The sequence below is a fragment of the Anabrus simplex genome, chromosome 1 (assembly GCF_040414725.1).
Source record: "Anabrus simplex isolate iqAnaSimp1 chromosome 1, ASM4041472v1, whole genome shotgun sequence".
In the NCBI taxonomy this organism is placed as follows: Eukaryota; Metazoa; Arthropoda; class Insecta; order Orthoptera; family Tettigoniidae; genus Anabrus; species Anabrus simplex.
The window spans coordinates 491,118,324-491,134,529 of record NC_090265.1 but is presented as its reverse complement, the minus strand read 5'-3'; the positions used below and the strand labels follow the sequence as shown (position 1 = coordinate 491,134,529).

Here is a 16,206-nt window from a genome sequence, read left to right as displayed (position 1 = left end):
TTTTATTATTACACAATTAATTTGCCGAGATACTGGATGGCCACTGAAGACAATAGCTGCATACAAATAGAAAGATATAAGCCAATTTCAAGTAAAAGATACCAAAATTACTTGTCTTGAGAGGAAGATATGGCATAATATAATATATTCAGCACATAAGAACAGAATTGCCTCATAAAATAAGAAGATTTAAATTAAATAAGAGAAGCAACTGGTCAGACAAGGACCGTAACGTAACGTCGAAGGCTACTGAAATTAGAGATTGGCGGACAGAAAGTAGTCAAGAATTTTATCAAGAGAACAGAATTAAGAGATCAGTAAACAGTGGAGAACGGAATTATTATCTGAATTCCATACATAAATTAAGGCAGAAATAATACTGGAAATACACTGAACCCAGTATTAAATGTTTTGAAAATTGTCAGCTCAATAAGCAAGCATATAAGAGGAGCGCTGACAAGATATTTAGACTACTGGAAGCATTGATATGAACTTTTACATATCGGGATTTATTCATGTTAAACTTAGCACAAGAAAGAAGATGATGAACATATGTTGCTAAATTCGCACTGGATTGACCTGGAGATGAGTATGTCACCGGCCAACCAACCAACCCGATGAAGGGGTGGACACCAGCTGTAGCTCAGAGAGCTACAAAACCAACATAAGGCAGAGAATGACAAGCTAAGTTTAATAAATAATAGTTCTTAATTAAGTTAGGATGTAGTAACCTCATAAATTTGTTAGTTATTGTGGTGTATTTAAGATATCAAGTGACTCAGTGAAGTTAAATTTCTGAATTAAGCATTTCAAGGTTAAGTTGTGCTAGAATCAATATATCTTGAAGAACATACATGCATGCATACATACATACATACATATATACATACATACATACATACATTATCATTATAGATTGTTATGCCTTTCGGCATTCAGTCTGCAAGCCTCTGTGAATTTACTAAACGTCACCACAATCCTTCATTTGCAACTAGTGTTGTGGCCTCATTTAGTTCTATACCTCTTATCTTTAAATCGTTAGAAACTGAGTCTAACCATCATCGTCTTGGTCTACCTCTACTTCTCTTACCCTCCATAACAGAGTCCATTATTCTCCTAGGTAACCTATCCTCCTCCATTCGCCTCACATGACCCCACCACCGAAGCCGGTTTATGCATACAGCTTCATCCATCGAGTTCATTCCTAAATTAGCCTTTATCTCCTCATTCCAAGTACCCTCCTGCCATTGTTCCCACCTGTTTGTACCAGCAATCGTTCTTGCTACTTTCATGTCTGTTACTTCTAACTTATGAATCAGATATCCTGAGTCCACCCAGCTTTCACTCCTGTAAAGCAAAGTTGGTCTGAAAGTTGGACCAATGTAAAGATAGTTTTGTCTGGGCGCTGACTTCCTTCTTACAGAATACTGTTGATCGCAACTGCGAGCTCACTGCATTAGCTTTACGACACCTTGATTCAATCTCACTTACTATATTACCATCCTGGGAGAACACATAACCTAAATACTTGAAATTATCGACCTGTTCTAGCTTACATAAAATACATTTCTAGCTTTGTATCACCAATCTGACATTCAATTCTGTTGAATTTCTTACCTACTGACATCAATTTAGTCTTCGAAAGGCTAATTTTCATACCATACCCATTACACCTTTTTTCAAGTTCCAAGATTTTAGACTGCAGGTTTTCAGCATAATCTGCCATTAAGACTAAGCCGTCAGCATAGGCCAGACTGCTTACTACATTTCCACCTAACTGAATCCCTCCCTGCCATTTTATACCTTTCGGCAGATGATCCATGTAAACTACGAACAGCAAAGGTGAAAGATTACAGCCTTGTCTAACCCCTGTAAGTACCCTGAACCAAGAACTCATTCTACTATCAATTCTTACTAAAGCCCAGTTGTCAACATAAATGCCTTCGATTGATTTTAATAATCTACCTTTAAATCCATAGTCCCCCAATATAGCGAACATCTTTTCCCTCAGTACCATGTCATATGCTTTCTCTAGATCTACGAAACATAAACACAACTGCCTATTCTTCTCGTAGCATTTTTCAATTACCTGGTGCATACTGAAAATCTGATCCTGACAGCCTCTCTGTGGTCTGAAACCACACTGGTTTTCATCCAACTTCGTCTCAACGACTGATCGCACCCTACCTTCCAAGATGCCAGTGAATACTTTGCCTGGTATACTAATCAATGAGATACCTCGATAGTTGTTGCAATCCTTCCTGTTCCCTTGCTTATAGACAGGTGCAATTACTGCTTTTGTCCAATCTGAAGGTACCTTACCAACTCTACATGCTAATCTTACTGCTCTATGAAGCCATTTCATCCCTGTCTTCCCAATATACTTCACCATTTCAGGTCTAATTTCATCTATTCCTGCTGCTTTATGACAATGGAGTTTATTTACCATCCTTTCCACTTCCTCAAGCATAATTTCACCAACATCATTTTCCTCCTCCCCATGAGCTTGGCTGTTCGCAACACCACCAGGATGATTTCCTTTTACATTGAGAAGATGTTCAAAATATTCCCTCCACCTCTCCAGTGATTCCCTGGGATCTATTATGAGTTCACCTGAATTACTCAAACACTGTTCATTTCCTTTTTCCCTCCCTTCCTAAGATTCTTTATTACAGTCCAGAAAGGTTTCCCCTGCTGCTTGACCTAGCCTTCCCAGGTTATTACCAAAATCTTCCCATGACTTCCTTTTGGATTCAACAACTATTTGTTTCGCTCTGTTTCTTTCATCTACATACAAATCCCTGTCTGCCTCGGCCCTTGTTTGGAGCCATTTCTGATAAGCCTTCTTTTTACGTTTACAAGCTGCTCTCACTTCATCATTCCACCAAGATGTTTGCCTCTTCCTATCTTTACACACAGATGTTCCTAGGCATTCCCTTGCTGTTTCTACTACAGCATCCCTGTATGTCACCCATTCACTTTCTATATCCTGAACCTGCTTACTGTCTACTGTTTGAAACTTCTCACTAATCATATCCATGTACTTCTGTCTAATTTCCTCATCCTGGAGATTTTCTACCCTTATTCGTTTGCAAACAGATTTCACTTTCTCTACCCTAAGCCTAGAGATACTTAGTTCACTACAGATCAGATAGTGGTCTGTATCATCAAAAAATCCCCGGAAAACTCGTACATTCCTAACAGATTTCCTTGAAGAAGTGACCGTATATATATATATATATATATATATATATATATTGAGTGTATTATGATAGCTATGGAATTTATGATGAGTATAGGTTTCACACGGCAAAATGGAAGCCTATGTATGTGATGGATTTCTTAAATGGGTTAGGAATTCAAACATGCTTATTGGTCGTCGTAATGATAATGATATGGAAAGGATACGTAGATAATATGATTTATTCCTTGTCGATGTTTGTCATGAAGAGGTATTGTGGCATAGTAGATGATAAATGATATTCCGAGAGAAGAACTGTGATCCAGTGAAGCGAATATAGAGTCAATGAAGTTTAATATGTCGTGGGAAACATTTTATATGAGAAGAGGTTATGACGACTACTACTACTACTACTACTACTAAACATTTTCATTCCTCCCCTGAAGGGGGAGGCGGGCCTCTTAGACGGTGACGCCATCTCTCAGGCCGGGAGATTTGTTACGGTGAAGGAGATGTGCAGAGAAGGTGAGGAGGTGGGCGGCCGTGGCCTATACTATGAACTGTCCCGGCATTCGCCTTAGTGCAGGAGAATGGAAAACCACGGAAAACCATTCTCAGGACAGCCGACGGGTGGGGCCAGGAGTAAAGTCCAGCACTGTGTCCCAGGCACGTCTCCCGAATGCAGAAGCGTAGAGCCACGGTAGAGCCGTGGCCAACTTTCCTCTGCTCGGTTGGCCGGTCAGAGTACACAGCTGTTGGACCACGGACGAGCCATGGCCTCTTAAGGGACGCAACCAAAGGGCCGAAACCCACTCTGCATCTACCGACCAGGTTATGATATTTACAAAGATGGTTATGTCAAGAAGTATTAGTGAATGAATTGAACGATATGCAGAATTTAATGGAGAAATGAGAAGGCATTGAAGTGAATTGTTATGAAATTAGATGCAGAGGTGATGTAATGATGGATGCTGAATGCGAATATTCCATTTCTGGATCAGATATACGAACCAAGTGCATGGTTAGATTTATCGTCGAGGGATATAGTAAGATAAGGTAGGCACGGCTAACCCAAACGCATATGTTAAAGCAAATGATTCTTGCTACATCTAAAATAAGGTTGCGTTGTTAGGAAATACCCATCCCATGACAAATGTCATATAGAGGTAGTGCATGGATTAATAGATGATATGTATATGTTGCTGTGGTGAATAGTATTGACATCTGAATAATTGAGCTATAGTACTAAGTTGAAAGGAGTCACTTAACTTTTCAAGGCAAATGAGACTTCATTTAGAGTTAAATGTGGAATAAGAGGTCAAAATTATAATTAAGAACTAGAATAGTTAGAAATGAGATTTAGATTTTTATTTTAGAAAGATATATGACGATTTTCAATTGATTAAATATAATACGACTAGGATGGTAGGTGCCAAGATTATAAGTGGCAGTAGGTGTTAGTAACCTTAGTGTGGCGGCATTGGGAAGAATGAACTCGCCCCACATACAGAACGCACCCTTGTGCACGATGCTTGCTAAACTAGCGTCATTCGGCTGCGTGGAGTGAGCATGAGCATCACGTCTCTTTGTGTCTCGTTGGTATAATCAGTGTACCGGTAACTTATCTCACATGCAAAGATGTACTAAAACTGTATGTGGTGTAAATAAATCTATTATCCATGAGGGCTGATTTATTTATGGACGATGTGGAGCCGCCTACAACCAAGACTCCATAAATGGTGACCCCGAGTATGGAGAACACGCTCATACCATAACCTATCTTGGACCACGTGCTTCACCACAGATCACGGTAGGTTACAACACTTTATTTCAAAGAGGCATGTTTACTTCATTCGAACTACCACGTCTTCCGAGTATGAAACCAGTTCGACAAACGACAAAAACAGTCGCCAGAATCCTAACGGTCGTCGGTGATACTCATCGCTTCAGTCCGCACGCGGCAACTTTACGTCGTTTCTCTTTGTTACGCCGCATCTGCTACTCTTCAAGAACGCAACATTTCATCTAAAAACGTGTATGTATATAACCTACGTTTTACTTGTTCCGGAATATTGCAAAATTATTCACAACATAAATTGGTTGTGAAGTTGTACGAACATCACAAAGAAATGTATAGGCCTACAATGGACAGTACCTAGTTCTCTAACCATAGTTACAATCTTGGTGTTAAATTGATGGACGTAATCCAGCAATATTTTGTGAAATTTTCTTTTCTTTCTCTTTTTGCTAGTAGAGGCCTAAGATACAGACTACCGTACGGTACTCCATAATATAGGCCTACCTTATTTGCTATTCAAACAAGTAAAATTACCGTACTTCAGAATAACCTACTTCTTATGCATTACAACTGATTGAATTGTTGTACTATATATATAAATCGCAATCGTGCCTTTTAGTGGTTTCTAAGTTGTTACATTGCAGGTATAATATACAGTTGTATTAGCCTATATGGACATTCCTCAAGACTTAAAATGGACATTGGAACCCATGGTTTATGCTTAATATTTTCATATACCAACCAAAATCAGTGTGTGATATCTGCAAGATTATTTTGTTAACTTATAGTTTATATGTTTGTGAATCTCTTATCATATGCTAGGCTTACCTGTATAATATTTAGTACCTCTGACTACTTCTTAATAACAATAATAATCTTATTTGCTTTACGTCCCACTAACTACTTTTTCGGTCTTCGGTGCCGGAATTTAGTCCCGCAGGAGTTCTTTTATGTGGCAGTAAATCTACCGACACGAGGCTGTCGTATTTGAGCACTTTCAAATACCACCGGACTGAGCCAGGATCAAACCTGCCAAGTTGGGGTTAGAAGGCCAGCGCCTTAACCGTCTGAGCCACCACTCAGCCCGGCGGACTACTTCTTTGTCATCTTGTCCGGTATTTTCAGAATTCTTTTTCTTCTTGCCCCTGTGTTGTGTACCCATCTTGATTATGGCGGAGGATCGATTAAAAGCTTTAGAGGAACAAAATAACAACTTACAGAACCAACTCCAACAACTTATTGCTTTGACGAAGCCTTTGCAAGAGCATAACGAAGCATTACTAGCCCGGCTCCAGGAGCATGAGTCTACTGGTACCGATGCTACATTTAACAATGTTGGCCAAGTTGCCAAAAGCTCTGCTAAGTTACCACCGTTTTGGTATGGCAGACCAACTGTTTGGTTCGCCCAGGCTGAGACTCGATTCAGGCTCGCAGGCATCACGGCCGACCAGACTAAATTTGATAATGTAATTTTACAGCTTGACACCAAGGTCATAGCCGAGGTAGAAGACATTGTCATTAACCCCCCTGCCACAGGACGTTACGAAAAACTAAAATTTGAACTAGTCCGTCGTCTTTCCGTATCCGAAGAGCAACGAGTTCGCCAACTTCTTGGTGACGAAGAACTCGGTGATAGGAAACCATCACAGTTTTTACGTCACTTAAAGTCATTAGCCGGTAGCTCACTTCATGACGAAAGTATATTAAAACAACTTTTCATGCGTCGACTACCCCAGCACTTGCAGGCTATATTAGCGGCCCAGCTAATGCCTCTAGCTGATATAGCAGAGCCTGCAGACAAGATCTTGGAACTTTCACCTACTGCCACACCACCATATAGCCACTTGGTCGTACATGCTACAGCTGCGCCGAACACTTTAGCTGCCCAGATGGAGGAATTGACACGGAAAGTCGATGCCCTGACCCGTAACCAGCCCCGACACAGGAGTCACAGTAAGAGGAGATCTAAAAGCCGTGACCGTTCCCTTACGCCACAGAGCCGGCTTTGTTGGTACCACAAAAAGTTCCAAGATAAAGCTGTAAAATGTACTAGCCCTTGTTTCTGGCAGGCGGAAAACGGAACGAACAGTCAGTGAAGACGGCAACTGTCTGTTCTACATCGGGCCGCCGTATGTTTATTTTTGATCAGAATAATAAATTTCTGATTGACACCGGATCTGACCTTTGCTGTTTCCCGCGTAAGCTTCTGGGAAGCACTTGCAAACCTTCTGTGTATGAGCTGAGCACTGCAAATGGTAGTACAATCAGGACGTATGGTAGCCTTCCCACGAACCTCAACCTTGGTTTACGTCGTGACTTTCGCTGGCAATTTGTCATTGCTGATGTTAGCACAGCCATCATTGGTTCTGATTTTCTGGCTTACTATAACTTACTCCCTGACTGCCGTAACAGATGCCTCCTCGACGGCACCACCGGCCTACACGTTAAGGCATCTGTAGCCTCTATCGAACAGGCCAGCGTAAAGACTGCTGCAGTATCCACCGACTCACCTTTCAGCATGTTGCTCGCTTAGTTTCAGTCCATTACTCGCCCACTTGGATCCAACGCGATATTAAACACAAAACTGTACATCACATTAGGACAACCGAAGGCCCACCGGTCTCCTGTCGACCTCGTCATCTAGACCTCAAAAATTGCAGATAGCGAAAAAAGAATTCGAGGACATGGTAAGGTGTGTTACAGCGAGACCTTCTAATAGTTCCTGGTCCTCACCCTTGCCCCTTGCACCTAAGCGGGACAACTCATGGCGTCCATGTGGCGATTACCGGGCACTGAACGCAAGGACAATACCCGACCGCTACCCGGTACGACACATAGGAGATTTTTGCCATAACATTGCTGGGTCAACTATTTTCAGTACGTTTGACCTTATCAAGGCCTACCAACAGATCCCAATTCACCCCAGTGACATTTGCAAAACAGCCATAACAACCCCTTTTGGGCTGTTTGAATTTCCCTATATGTCGTTTGGGTTACGAAATGCTGGACAAAGCTTCCAGCGTTTTATGGATGAGGTCACTAGGGATCTAAACTTCTGTTTCCCGTATATTGACGATATCCTGGTGTTCTCACGGGATGCTGAAGAGCAAATGCACCATCTCCGCATACTTTTCCAGAGATTAGCTGATTACGGTGTAGTCATAAATCCATCCAAGTGCGTATTAGGTGCAAGTGAGGTAACCTTGGGCTATCGGCTCTCAAAGGACGGTACAAAACCTCCACCAGAGAAAATCCAGTCTCTCTTGGAATACCCTCTACCGGAGACTGTCCAGGGCATCCGCCGGTTCCTGGGCATGGTCAACTTCTACAGACGTTTCCTACCACATGCGGCTGAATTGCAGGCGCCGTTGGTGAACGTCCTAGCCAATTCTAAGCTGGACTCCAGAACTGCAACGCGCTTTCCACGAATGCAAAGAAAGCCTAGCACAAACCACTCAACTTGCTCATTCATTGGCAAATGCGCCTCTAGGTCTCTTTACCGATGCATCAATTACTCAAGTTGGAGCATGTTTGCAACAGAAAGTTGGACACCATTGGCAGCCCCTAGCATTTTTCAGCAAGAAGCTTTCAGCGCATCAGACAACATGGTCGGCCTATTACAGGGAACTGTTAGCTGTGTACGAGGCTGCCCAGCATTTCCGCTATATACTGGAAGCACAACACTGCACCATATATGCGGACCACAAGCCTCTGCTTTATGCATTTTCTCAATGCAGAGAAAAACTACCCCCAGCCCAACTGAATCAGCTGTCCTTCATATCCCAGTTCACAAAGGATATACAGCATTTTAAAGGGAGCAGATAACGTTGTCGCCGATACAATGTCTCGTGTTGAAGCCATCTCACTAGAAGATGACTACACTGCGCTGGCTCGATCCCAAGCGGACGATGACGAACTTAAAGCCTTATCGCATGGTGGTACGTCGCTGACATTAGAAAAAGTAAGCCTCCCGGGCACCACGACTACCATTATATGCGATACATCAACAGGAAAACCCCGTCCGTTTCTGACACTTCCTTTTCGACGCAAGTTCTTTGACAAGCTCCATAACTTAAGCCACCCAGGCATTCGAGCCACCAATTTGGCGTTCGCATTTCGCATAGATACAAGTGTGGACGATAAGTAGGAATACATTTAAGAGATGGGGCATTAGGCTGATCATGCGATAATCATCACAGTGTGATGCATTAGCTTTGTTTTAGGTATGGTAACAAAAGTTGATCTTAACCAGTCAGCTGGAATTCTCCCAGCCTTATATACTGCGTTGAATGGTGCAGTTAGCAGGTTTAGACCTCTGCTATCACCTTAAACAATGAGTATGAGAGGTTCTGCTTGTATCTTGTCCACATTCACAGTTTTACCTTTCTTCTGAAGCTTGATTGCTTTGTTATGTTTGGACTGGCTGGTGGTCATCTGAAATTAGCAGCCGTTGATGGATGAGCATGACCGAGAGACATATTTCTAAGCTACTAGAGAAAACTAGTATTAATCGCAAAATGATTTGTAGTCTCCTCTCCTAGATAGATATAAACATGTTTAATTGTACTGTTAGAACCAAATGGAATACTGCACTAATACGCGAACCTTTTCTTGATACCTAAGCTCCCTAGTGCTGAATCGGTAGACCTCTGTTATCTTCGAGATTCGTACTGGCAACCTTTGAAATACAAACTATGAATCGTGTATGCATCACGTATGCATTGCCGTGAGGCATCTGGCGTACACTTTACGTACTAGCACTGTTGTTGTTTACACAGCAAGGCCAAACTACAGAAATCATGCTAGGAACAAGATTCGTATCAAGAAATGTTATATAATGTGTGTGTGACACAGTTGTTGGCTTAAGATAATAAAAGTTTCGAAAATTCATATCGATCGATTATATTATCGATTCAATTCAGATTTCATTTCCATTCAGTTGGCAGTATAACCGGGACCGGGAGAGGTCCCTAGTTACTCCTCACCCCAGTAAAACTTGGCATCAAGAAAAGGTTCACGTATAGTAGGTATAGTTTAGTTCAGACTTATATTACTTAGACCAAAGATCGAAATCCCTTCCGGGGCTCATCTTACTTTGAACATTTTTCAACGTATACTCGTTTTCCCTGGCAGCTTAGCTGTATGATCATTCGATTTTCGCAAAGGGAAATATGTTTTTATTTGGGAGGAAGGTAAGGTGTCTTAGAACGCAGAGCGCAGGTTTTCTGAGCACAAGTTACCAGGTTCGATCCCACCTCCCGTCCAATGATATTTCAAGTGTGTCAAGTACAATAGCCCCCTGTCAGTAAATTTACAGTATTCGAAAACCGTAACGGTAGTTATTGGACATAAAATCACCAATATTATTATCATTGTCAGGTTTTAAATGTAGGCGTCTTTCTATTTCCGCCTATGGGCGTCAGTGTGTGTGTTACTGCTGTCTGATCGGGGTTTCGAAACTAAGTCAGTGGGAACTGGCCAGTTTAAAAACCTTAGGTTCTGCAGGGAAATTCGTAGGCGAAGAGAAAGGTTGTTCCATGGTGTTCGGAGGGCACTACCTAGACCTTGCAGTACCGTGCCACCTCCTTGTCGCAGACGCTGGATTATGAGCACAAGAATACTACTCAACCGGGAAACTGGCGCTAGCCATCATGCAGAAAGAATGCCATCGGAAGCCAGGAGAGGGCAGCAGAGGGGCGCCTATTTATAAGCAGATCTGTGGCGACGTATCGATGGAGACTTCGCTACTAAAACGGGTCATCAGGACCAAGAAGCCTAACAGTCGTTTTAAATACCGCGGCCCTTGGCTCATGTATGACCCGCCTTAAAACAATGTCGGCCTATTCCAAATGTTAGCACCACCCGTCCACTAAATACTTCTAAATTACACCCTGAAAAGCGTCGTTTGTTAAGAAGACTCCTTCCTCTTCACCGCCACTAACGATTATGATTTTATTTTTTCAAAATTAACGTAGCGAAGAGGGGGTTTACTCCTCTGACTTGTAGGTCCTCTTCCTGAAGACAGATCGCTTTTACGCCCGCCAGTGCAATGAATTGAGATTTTCCGATTTATCGGCTATTCCTTGGACACAGATGAGTAAAAGGGCATAGTTTCCGCCCTGGGACTCTCCATTTCTTCGCCCACAACAACAACAACAAAAATACGTCTCGATGAGGCCCGAGCCGCGAACCAACACACTTATGAGAAGCTGTCCTTGGACCCAAGGACTCGAGCTAGTTTACCCGATTATGACGTAGGCAGCACGGATGGGAGGTCTTCGCCATGGACCATAACGCGCATATCCAGGGGCTCTACGAAGGACAAGTTGTGTCCATCAGCTAGAACTTCTTGCGGTATGACATGGCTGGCGGCAACACCCGCACTAGCCACAGCCTGGTGTGACGGATAGATTATCACACGTTAATGAACTAAAAATGTCCTACTTGTAACAGAAACAGCAAATTCCACACCATATTCTTGCTCGTGTTATGTCCAATTCGCCATGTTTTACCCATTCTGCCAATAGGTTTGCTTGTATCCCCCTGACTCTTCAAATCCGTGGTACTTCCATCTCCACCTAAATATACCTCACTGTTGTCTGAATGCATGCTTCGCGTAAGACAGTCGTAATGCTTCAAAAAGCATTTTCCTTCACATACTTCCACCTGTCTCTTCTATTTTAGAGCCAGTAGCAAAACTGTATACGACATAAATGATCGGAAATTGTTTTCTCTATAACTTTTGTTATATAGTACAATACTTTTCGACAGGACTAATACCCATATCTTGTATGTCATCCAATCATCAGAGAGGCGGTTGATCGTCAAGCAAGAGGTGCGCGGTTCACCACCAGAACATACACTTTTCTCCGAAAGGCCTAACAAGGGGTCTGCTGTATAATAATTGGTAAAACGTCTGCACTCGTCCAAATGCGATTATTATTACTAATCTTCCAAAAATTGTCAAACACCGTCACTGTGGAGATTGGAGAATAAATTAAGGTTCCAGTCTAGTTAATATTTGTATATCAATCTCAATTAATGAACTACAAATGAAATTAAAAACACTATTTGAATGCACAAATAGCATTATACCCGCCACACACACACACGCGCGCGCGCGCGCGGTTTACACTGTATGACCAATCACTTTTGTCATCTCACAGTCTATACTTAGCGGCAAAACTGACATGCAGACTAATCATTCTTTATTTCGTTTTTAATTTTCGACTTGAAAACAATATTTCTTCATCAAAATTTATGACATTATTTAGATGTAAACTCACCTGAGATAATCTCTCCTGACGAGGAGTAATTACCAAGTACTCATTGTCGTTGACTACAAGCTTGAAATCATTCTCCATCAGAGCTTCTATCGTGTTGGATGATGCAATGCGGACTCCATCTGTAAACAGAAGTAATTATTTCTAATAAACACACAGCCAATACAGATGTTCAACTACATTAGTTACAGCTAAGTTACTCTGAATTAATGGTAGTCGCAAATCAGCATCTACTACAAAAATCGTTATAATTTTATTTGGCATTATGCAGACGACACACGGTCCTGAATACTCCGTTCCCTGAGTCAAAATATCTGATCCACTTACCAGGACTACTGACAGCCACACGGTCAATACCGCGATCCTCGTGGGTCAACATGTCCAGGAAATCGCCCACCGTGTTGCTGATGGGTCGCAAGGTGAAACGACATCGTTCCTTGCGTGATGGAAGTGGCACCGTCACCTGCGGCAGCCCACGGTAATACTCCACCGTCACCTCTGAAATAAAACAAGACCACGTTGAAAATCACTGAAACGTGAAGGGTCATATTGCGCACACGATTGTTTTAAACATCGCGGTCACAAAGGTCAATAACGCTCTTTGCCTCCAAGAGGCATTTACAGAGGACTATGTTAGAACTACCAGACTCGGCTACTCCACAATTCACCGATTATCTGGTGGAGAATTATACTGACCTCCGAAAGGTATTTCCTACCAACCAGGTGGATATCCCAGGACATATAATAAGACTGGGCAGCAAACGCCTACGAAGTTTTCCACAGTGCGGTAAGTAAAGAGTTTAATAATTCACCTTCAAATGTTTTAGTTTTTATTGAAGTTTTAGAAAGTATCCAAGAAGAGGCATATTTATCAACAGCAAGCAACAAAGAAAATAAACATCGTAAACACCTCAAAAATTGTCCAACTTTAACAACTGGCGCTTTCCTTAAGCGGGCTGGTTACCACTACATCATTATACATTGATGACAATAATAAAACACCTTAGTGACGTAAACTTTTTTTCAAAATTTGTTTTACGTCGTATCAACAAAGACAGGTTTTATGGCGACGATGTGATAGGAAAGGCCTAGAAGTGGGAAGGAAGCAGTCGTGGCCTTAATTAAGGTACAGCCCCAGCATTTACCTGCTGTGAAAATGGGAAAGCACGAAAAATCATCTTCAGGGCAGTCGACAGTGGGGTAAGAACCCACTATCTCCTGGATGCAAGCTCACAGCTGCGCGGCCGTAACCGCACGGCCAACTCGCCCGGTAAACTGAAGTTACTTTACATCAATGATTAAACAATTTTTTAACAGCCCAAGTATATACAGCATTAGCAGTATACAGTATACTGAAATTATTATGATAGTCTTAAGTCAAGAAAACCGAAAGTGTGAGGGAAAATTGCATTTCGTTATTACATTGAAAGCAGGTATTCCAGCTCCACATGCGTGCGATTCTAAGTGGCCGAAGGTAATAAAATGTCGCGTGTGCGCAATGTGACTATGCCCTTTTAAGGATGTTTTACTTTATCTTGACCTTGTAAGTAATATAGGCCCTCCCACTGAGACATTCATTGAGGAACAGACCAATACTATACTGAAGTTCATCGAGACACATACACCTGAGGAACAAAACCGTACCTCATTACTTGAGAGTGAAAAAAAAATGACGAAAAAAGGGCAACGACATAATTTCACCAAATAAAGTGTACAGTCACTCCCATAAATATTCGGCCACTGATAAAATCTGCGGCAAAGTGATGACTGATAACATAAATCTGATAATTACAGGCCAGTCAGCTTGACATGCGTTGCTTGTACGCTTTGGGAAAGCATTATTTCTGATTGCACAAGTTATGTTTGCGAAATTACTAACTGGTTTCATAAAAGGTATGTCGGGTTTAGGAAAAAATGTTCTACTCAGGCTCAACTAGTAGGAATCGAGGAAGATAGGTCAAATGGACTGTATCGCAGTTGACATATACCAAGGCTTTTGATAGGTTAGATTACGGGAGACTGCTGGCGACAATAAGAGCTATTGGACTAGAAAAAAGAGTAGTTGAATGGGTGGCAAAATTTATAAAAATAGAGATCAGAAAATTAGAGTAGGTGAAGCATTATCTGATCATGTAATGATTAAGAGAGGGGGGAGGTTCACAAGTCAGCATTACTCGACCTTTTGCTTTCTTATACATGTCGTATGTTAATGAAAAGTCGCACTGTATCACCAAAAGGGAAAGTCCTCTCAGTTTTAAATACTGTGTTGATGGGGTGAAAGTACCGCACGGCGATCACTGTAAGTACCCAAGTGTTAATATAAGGAAAGATCTTCACATTGCAACTTGCTCTACGTCGCATTGAAACAGATAGGTCGTATGGCGACGATGGGATACGAAAGGCTTAGGAGTGGGAAGGAATCGGCCCAGCATTTGCCTGGTGTGAAAACGGGGAAACCACGGAAAACCATCTTCAGGGCTGCCGACAGTAGGGCTCGAACCCCCTACCTCCCGGATGCAAGCTCACAGCTGCACTCCCCTAACCACACGGCCAACTCGCCCGGTGAACTTCACAATAACAAGGTTTTATATATAGCCAATATATATTTGTTACAACTTGCTTGACGTTGCGCCGACACAGATAGGTCTTACGGCGACGATGGGATAAAAAACAACTAGGAGTGGTAAAGAAGCGGCCTTGGCCTTAACTGAGGTACAGCCTGGCCGGGAAGACTTGGGAGTAAGAAGAGGAGCTTTTCAACTAAGCGATATGTTCCGAGTTATCAGTGGAGAGATAGCGTGGCTGCAATTAGTAGGCGAATAAGCATGAGCGGAGCTTTTAAGGAAGGAAATATCGTAATCTATATAAATAAAATAAGACTTTTTTTCTGTACATTGCTCAGAATTTGAAAAGAATAGTATTTCTGTATCGGTCATGTCCGCAGTAACAAGGAAATGCACTTTTTTACTTTTCCGTAATTTCTGTCTGTCTGTCTGTATGTATATATGTATGTATGTATGTATGTATGTACGTATGTATGTATGTATGTATGTACACGCATCACGAGAGAACAGCTGAAGAGAATTTAATGAAAATTGGTATGTAAAGTCGAGGGATGAGCCACTACAATCTAGGCTATAAATCATTCTATTCACGCTGAATGAAATGGTAGTTTAGGGGAAGGCCTCAAATTTAATTCTCAAATATTTATATATTATTAGTGGTCCTATCGATAATTACTACATTACTAGGTTATATAGAATTAAATTTCTGATCATTTATGTTTCATACATGTTTACCGTACCGGCTATGACAACACAGATAATCATGAATTTGTATTTTTGTTGTTAAGTCCGTATCAACGCCGAGCCACGAGAAAATGGGTTAACAGAATTTAATGAAAATTAGTATGTGGAGTCGGGGAACATGAAACTATAGTCTAAGCTAAAACAATTTCATTCACGCTGGATGAAATTGTAGTTTAGAGGAAGGCACCTAAAAATTTTGTACCTATGTTATTGGTTCTATTGAGAAGTACTACATAACAAAAGTTATAGAAAATACAATTTCCGATCATTTATGTTTTATTCAGTTTTACCGTACCGACTATGATAAGAGTGGTATTTCAGAGTCGGAAGAAAACTAAATGTGAAGGCCTACAATATCGAAAGCGCAACATTGATCAACAATAACGTTACATTTCCCATTGTTTGTTGTGGTGTTCCTTGTCTTATGTTGCCACTCAACTCCGATAGATGGGATTACTGCTGCGTACCGAGTATAACAGCCTGACTGAATATTGGCGGGAAATAGCTGGGGAGTTAGAAAACTTTCTTCTTTAGCATGCCATTCCTCTGGTTCATACGTTTTCTAATACTGCTGGTACGTAACACAGTGGTTTATCATAGTATTCCAGTTATTCGATCCCTACTCTGACGCGCTGT

General features: G+C 41.7%; 1 protein-coding gene across 1 annotated transcript in view; it reads right to left on the bottom strand.

The window, feature by feature from the left end:
* Positions 1-16,206, bottom strand: part of MCU (mitochondrial calcium uniporter) — a 431,816-nt gene that overhangs the window by 35,333 nt on the left and 380,277 nt on the right. The window contains exons 3-4 of the mRNA XM_067135316.2: positions 12,590-12,760; positions 12,266-12,384 (exon numbers count right to left, since the gene is read on the bottom strand). Coding sequence (XP_066991417.2) covers positions 12,266-12,384; positions 12,590-12,760 — 290 coding nt within the window. The remainder of the gene's footprint in view (positions 1-12,265; positions 12,385-12,589; positions 12,761-16,206) is intronic.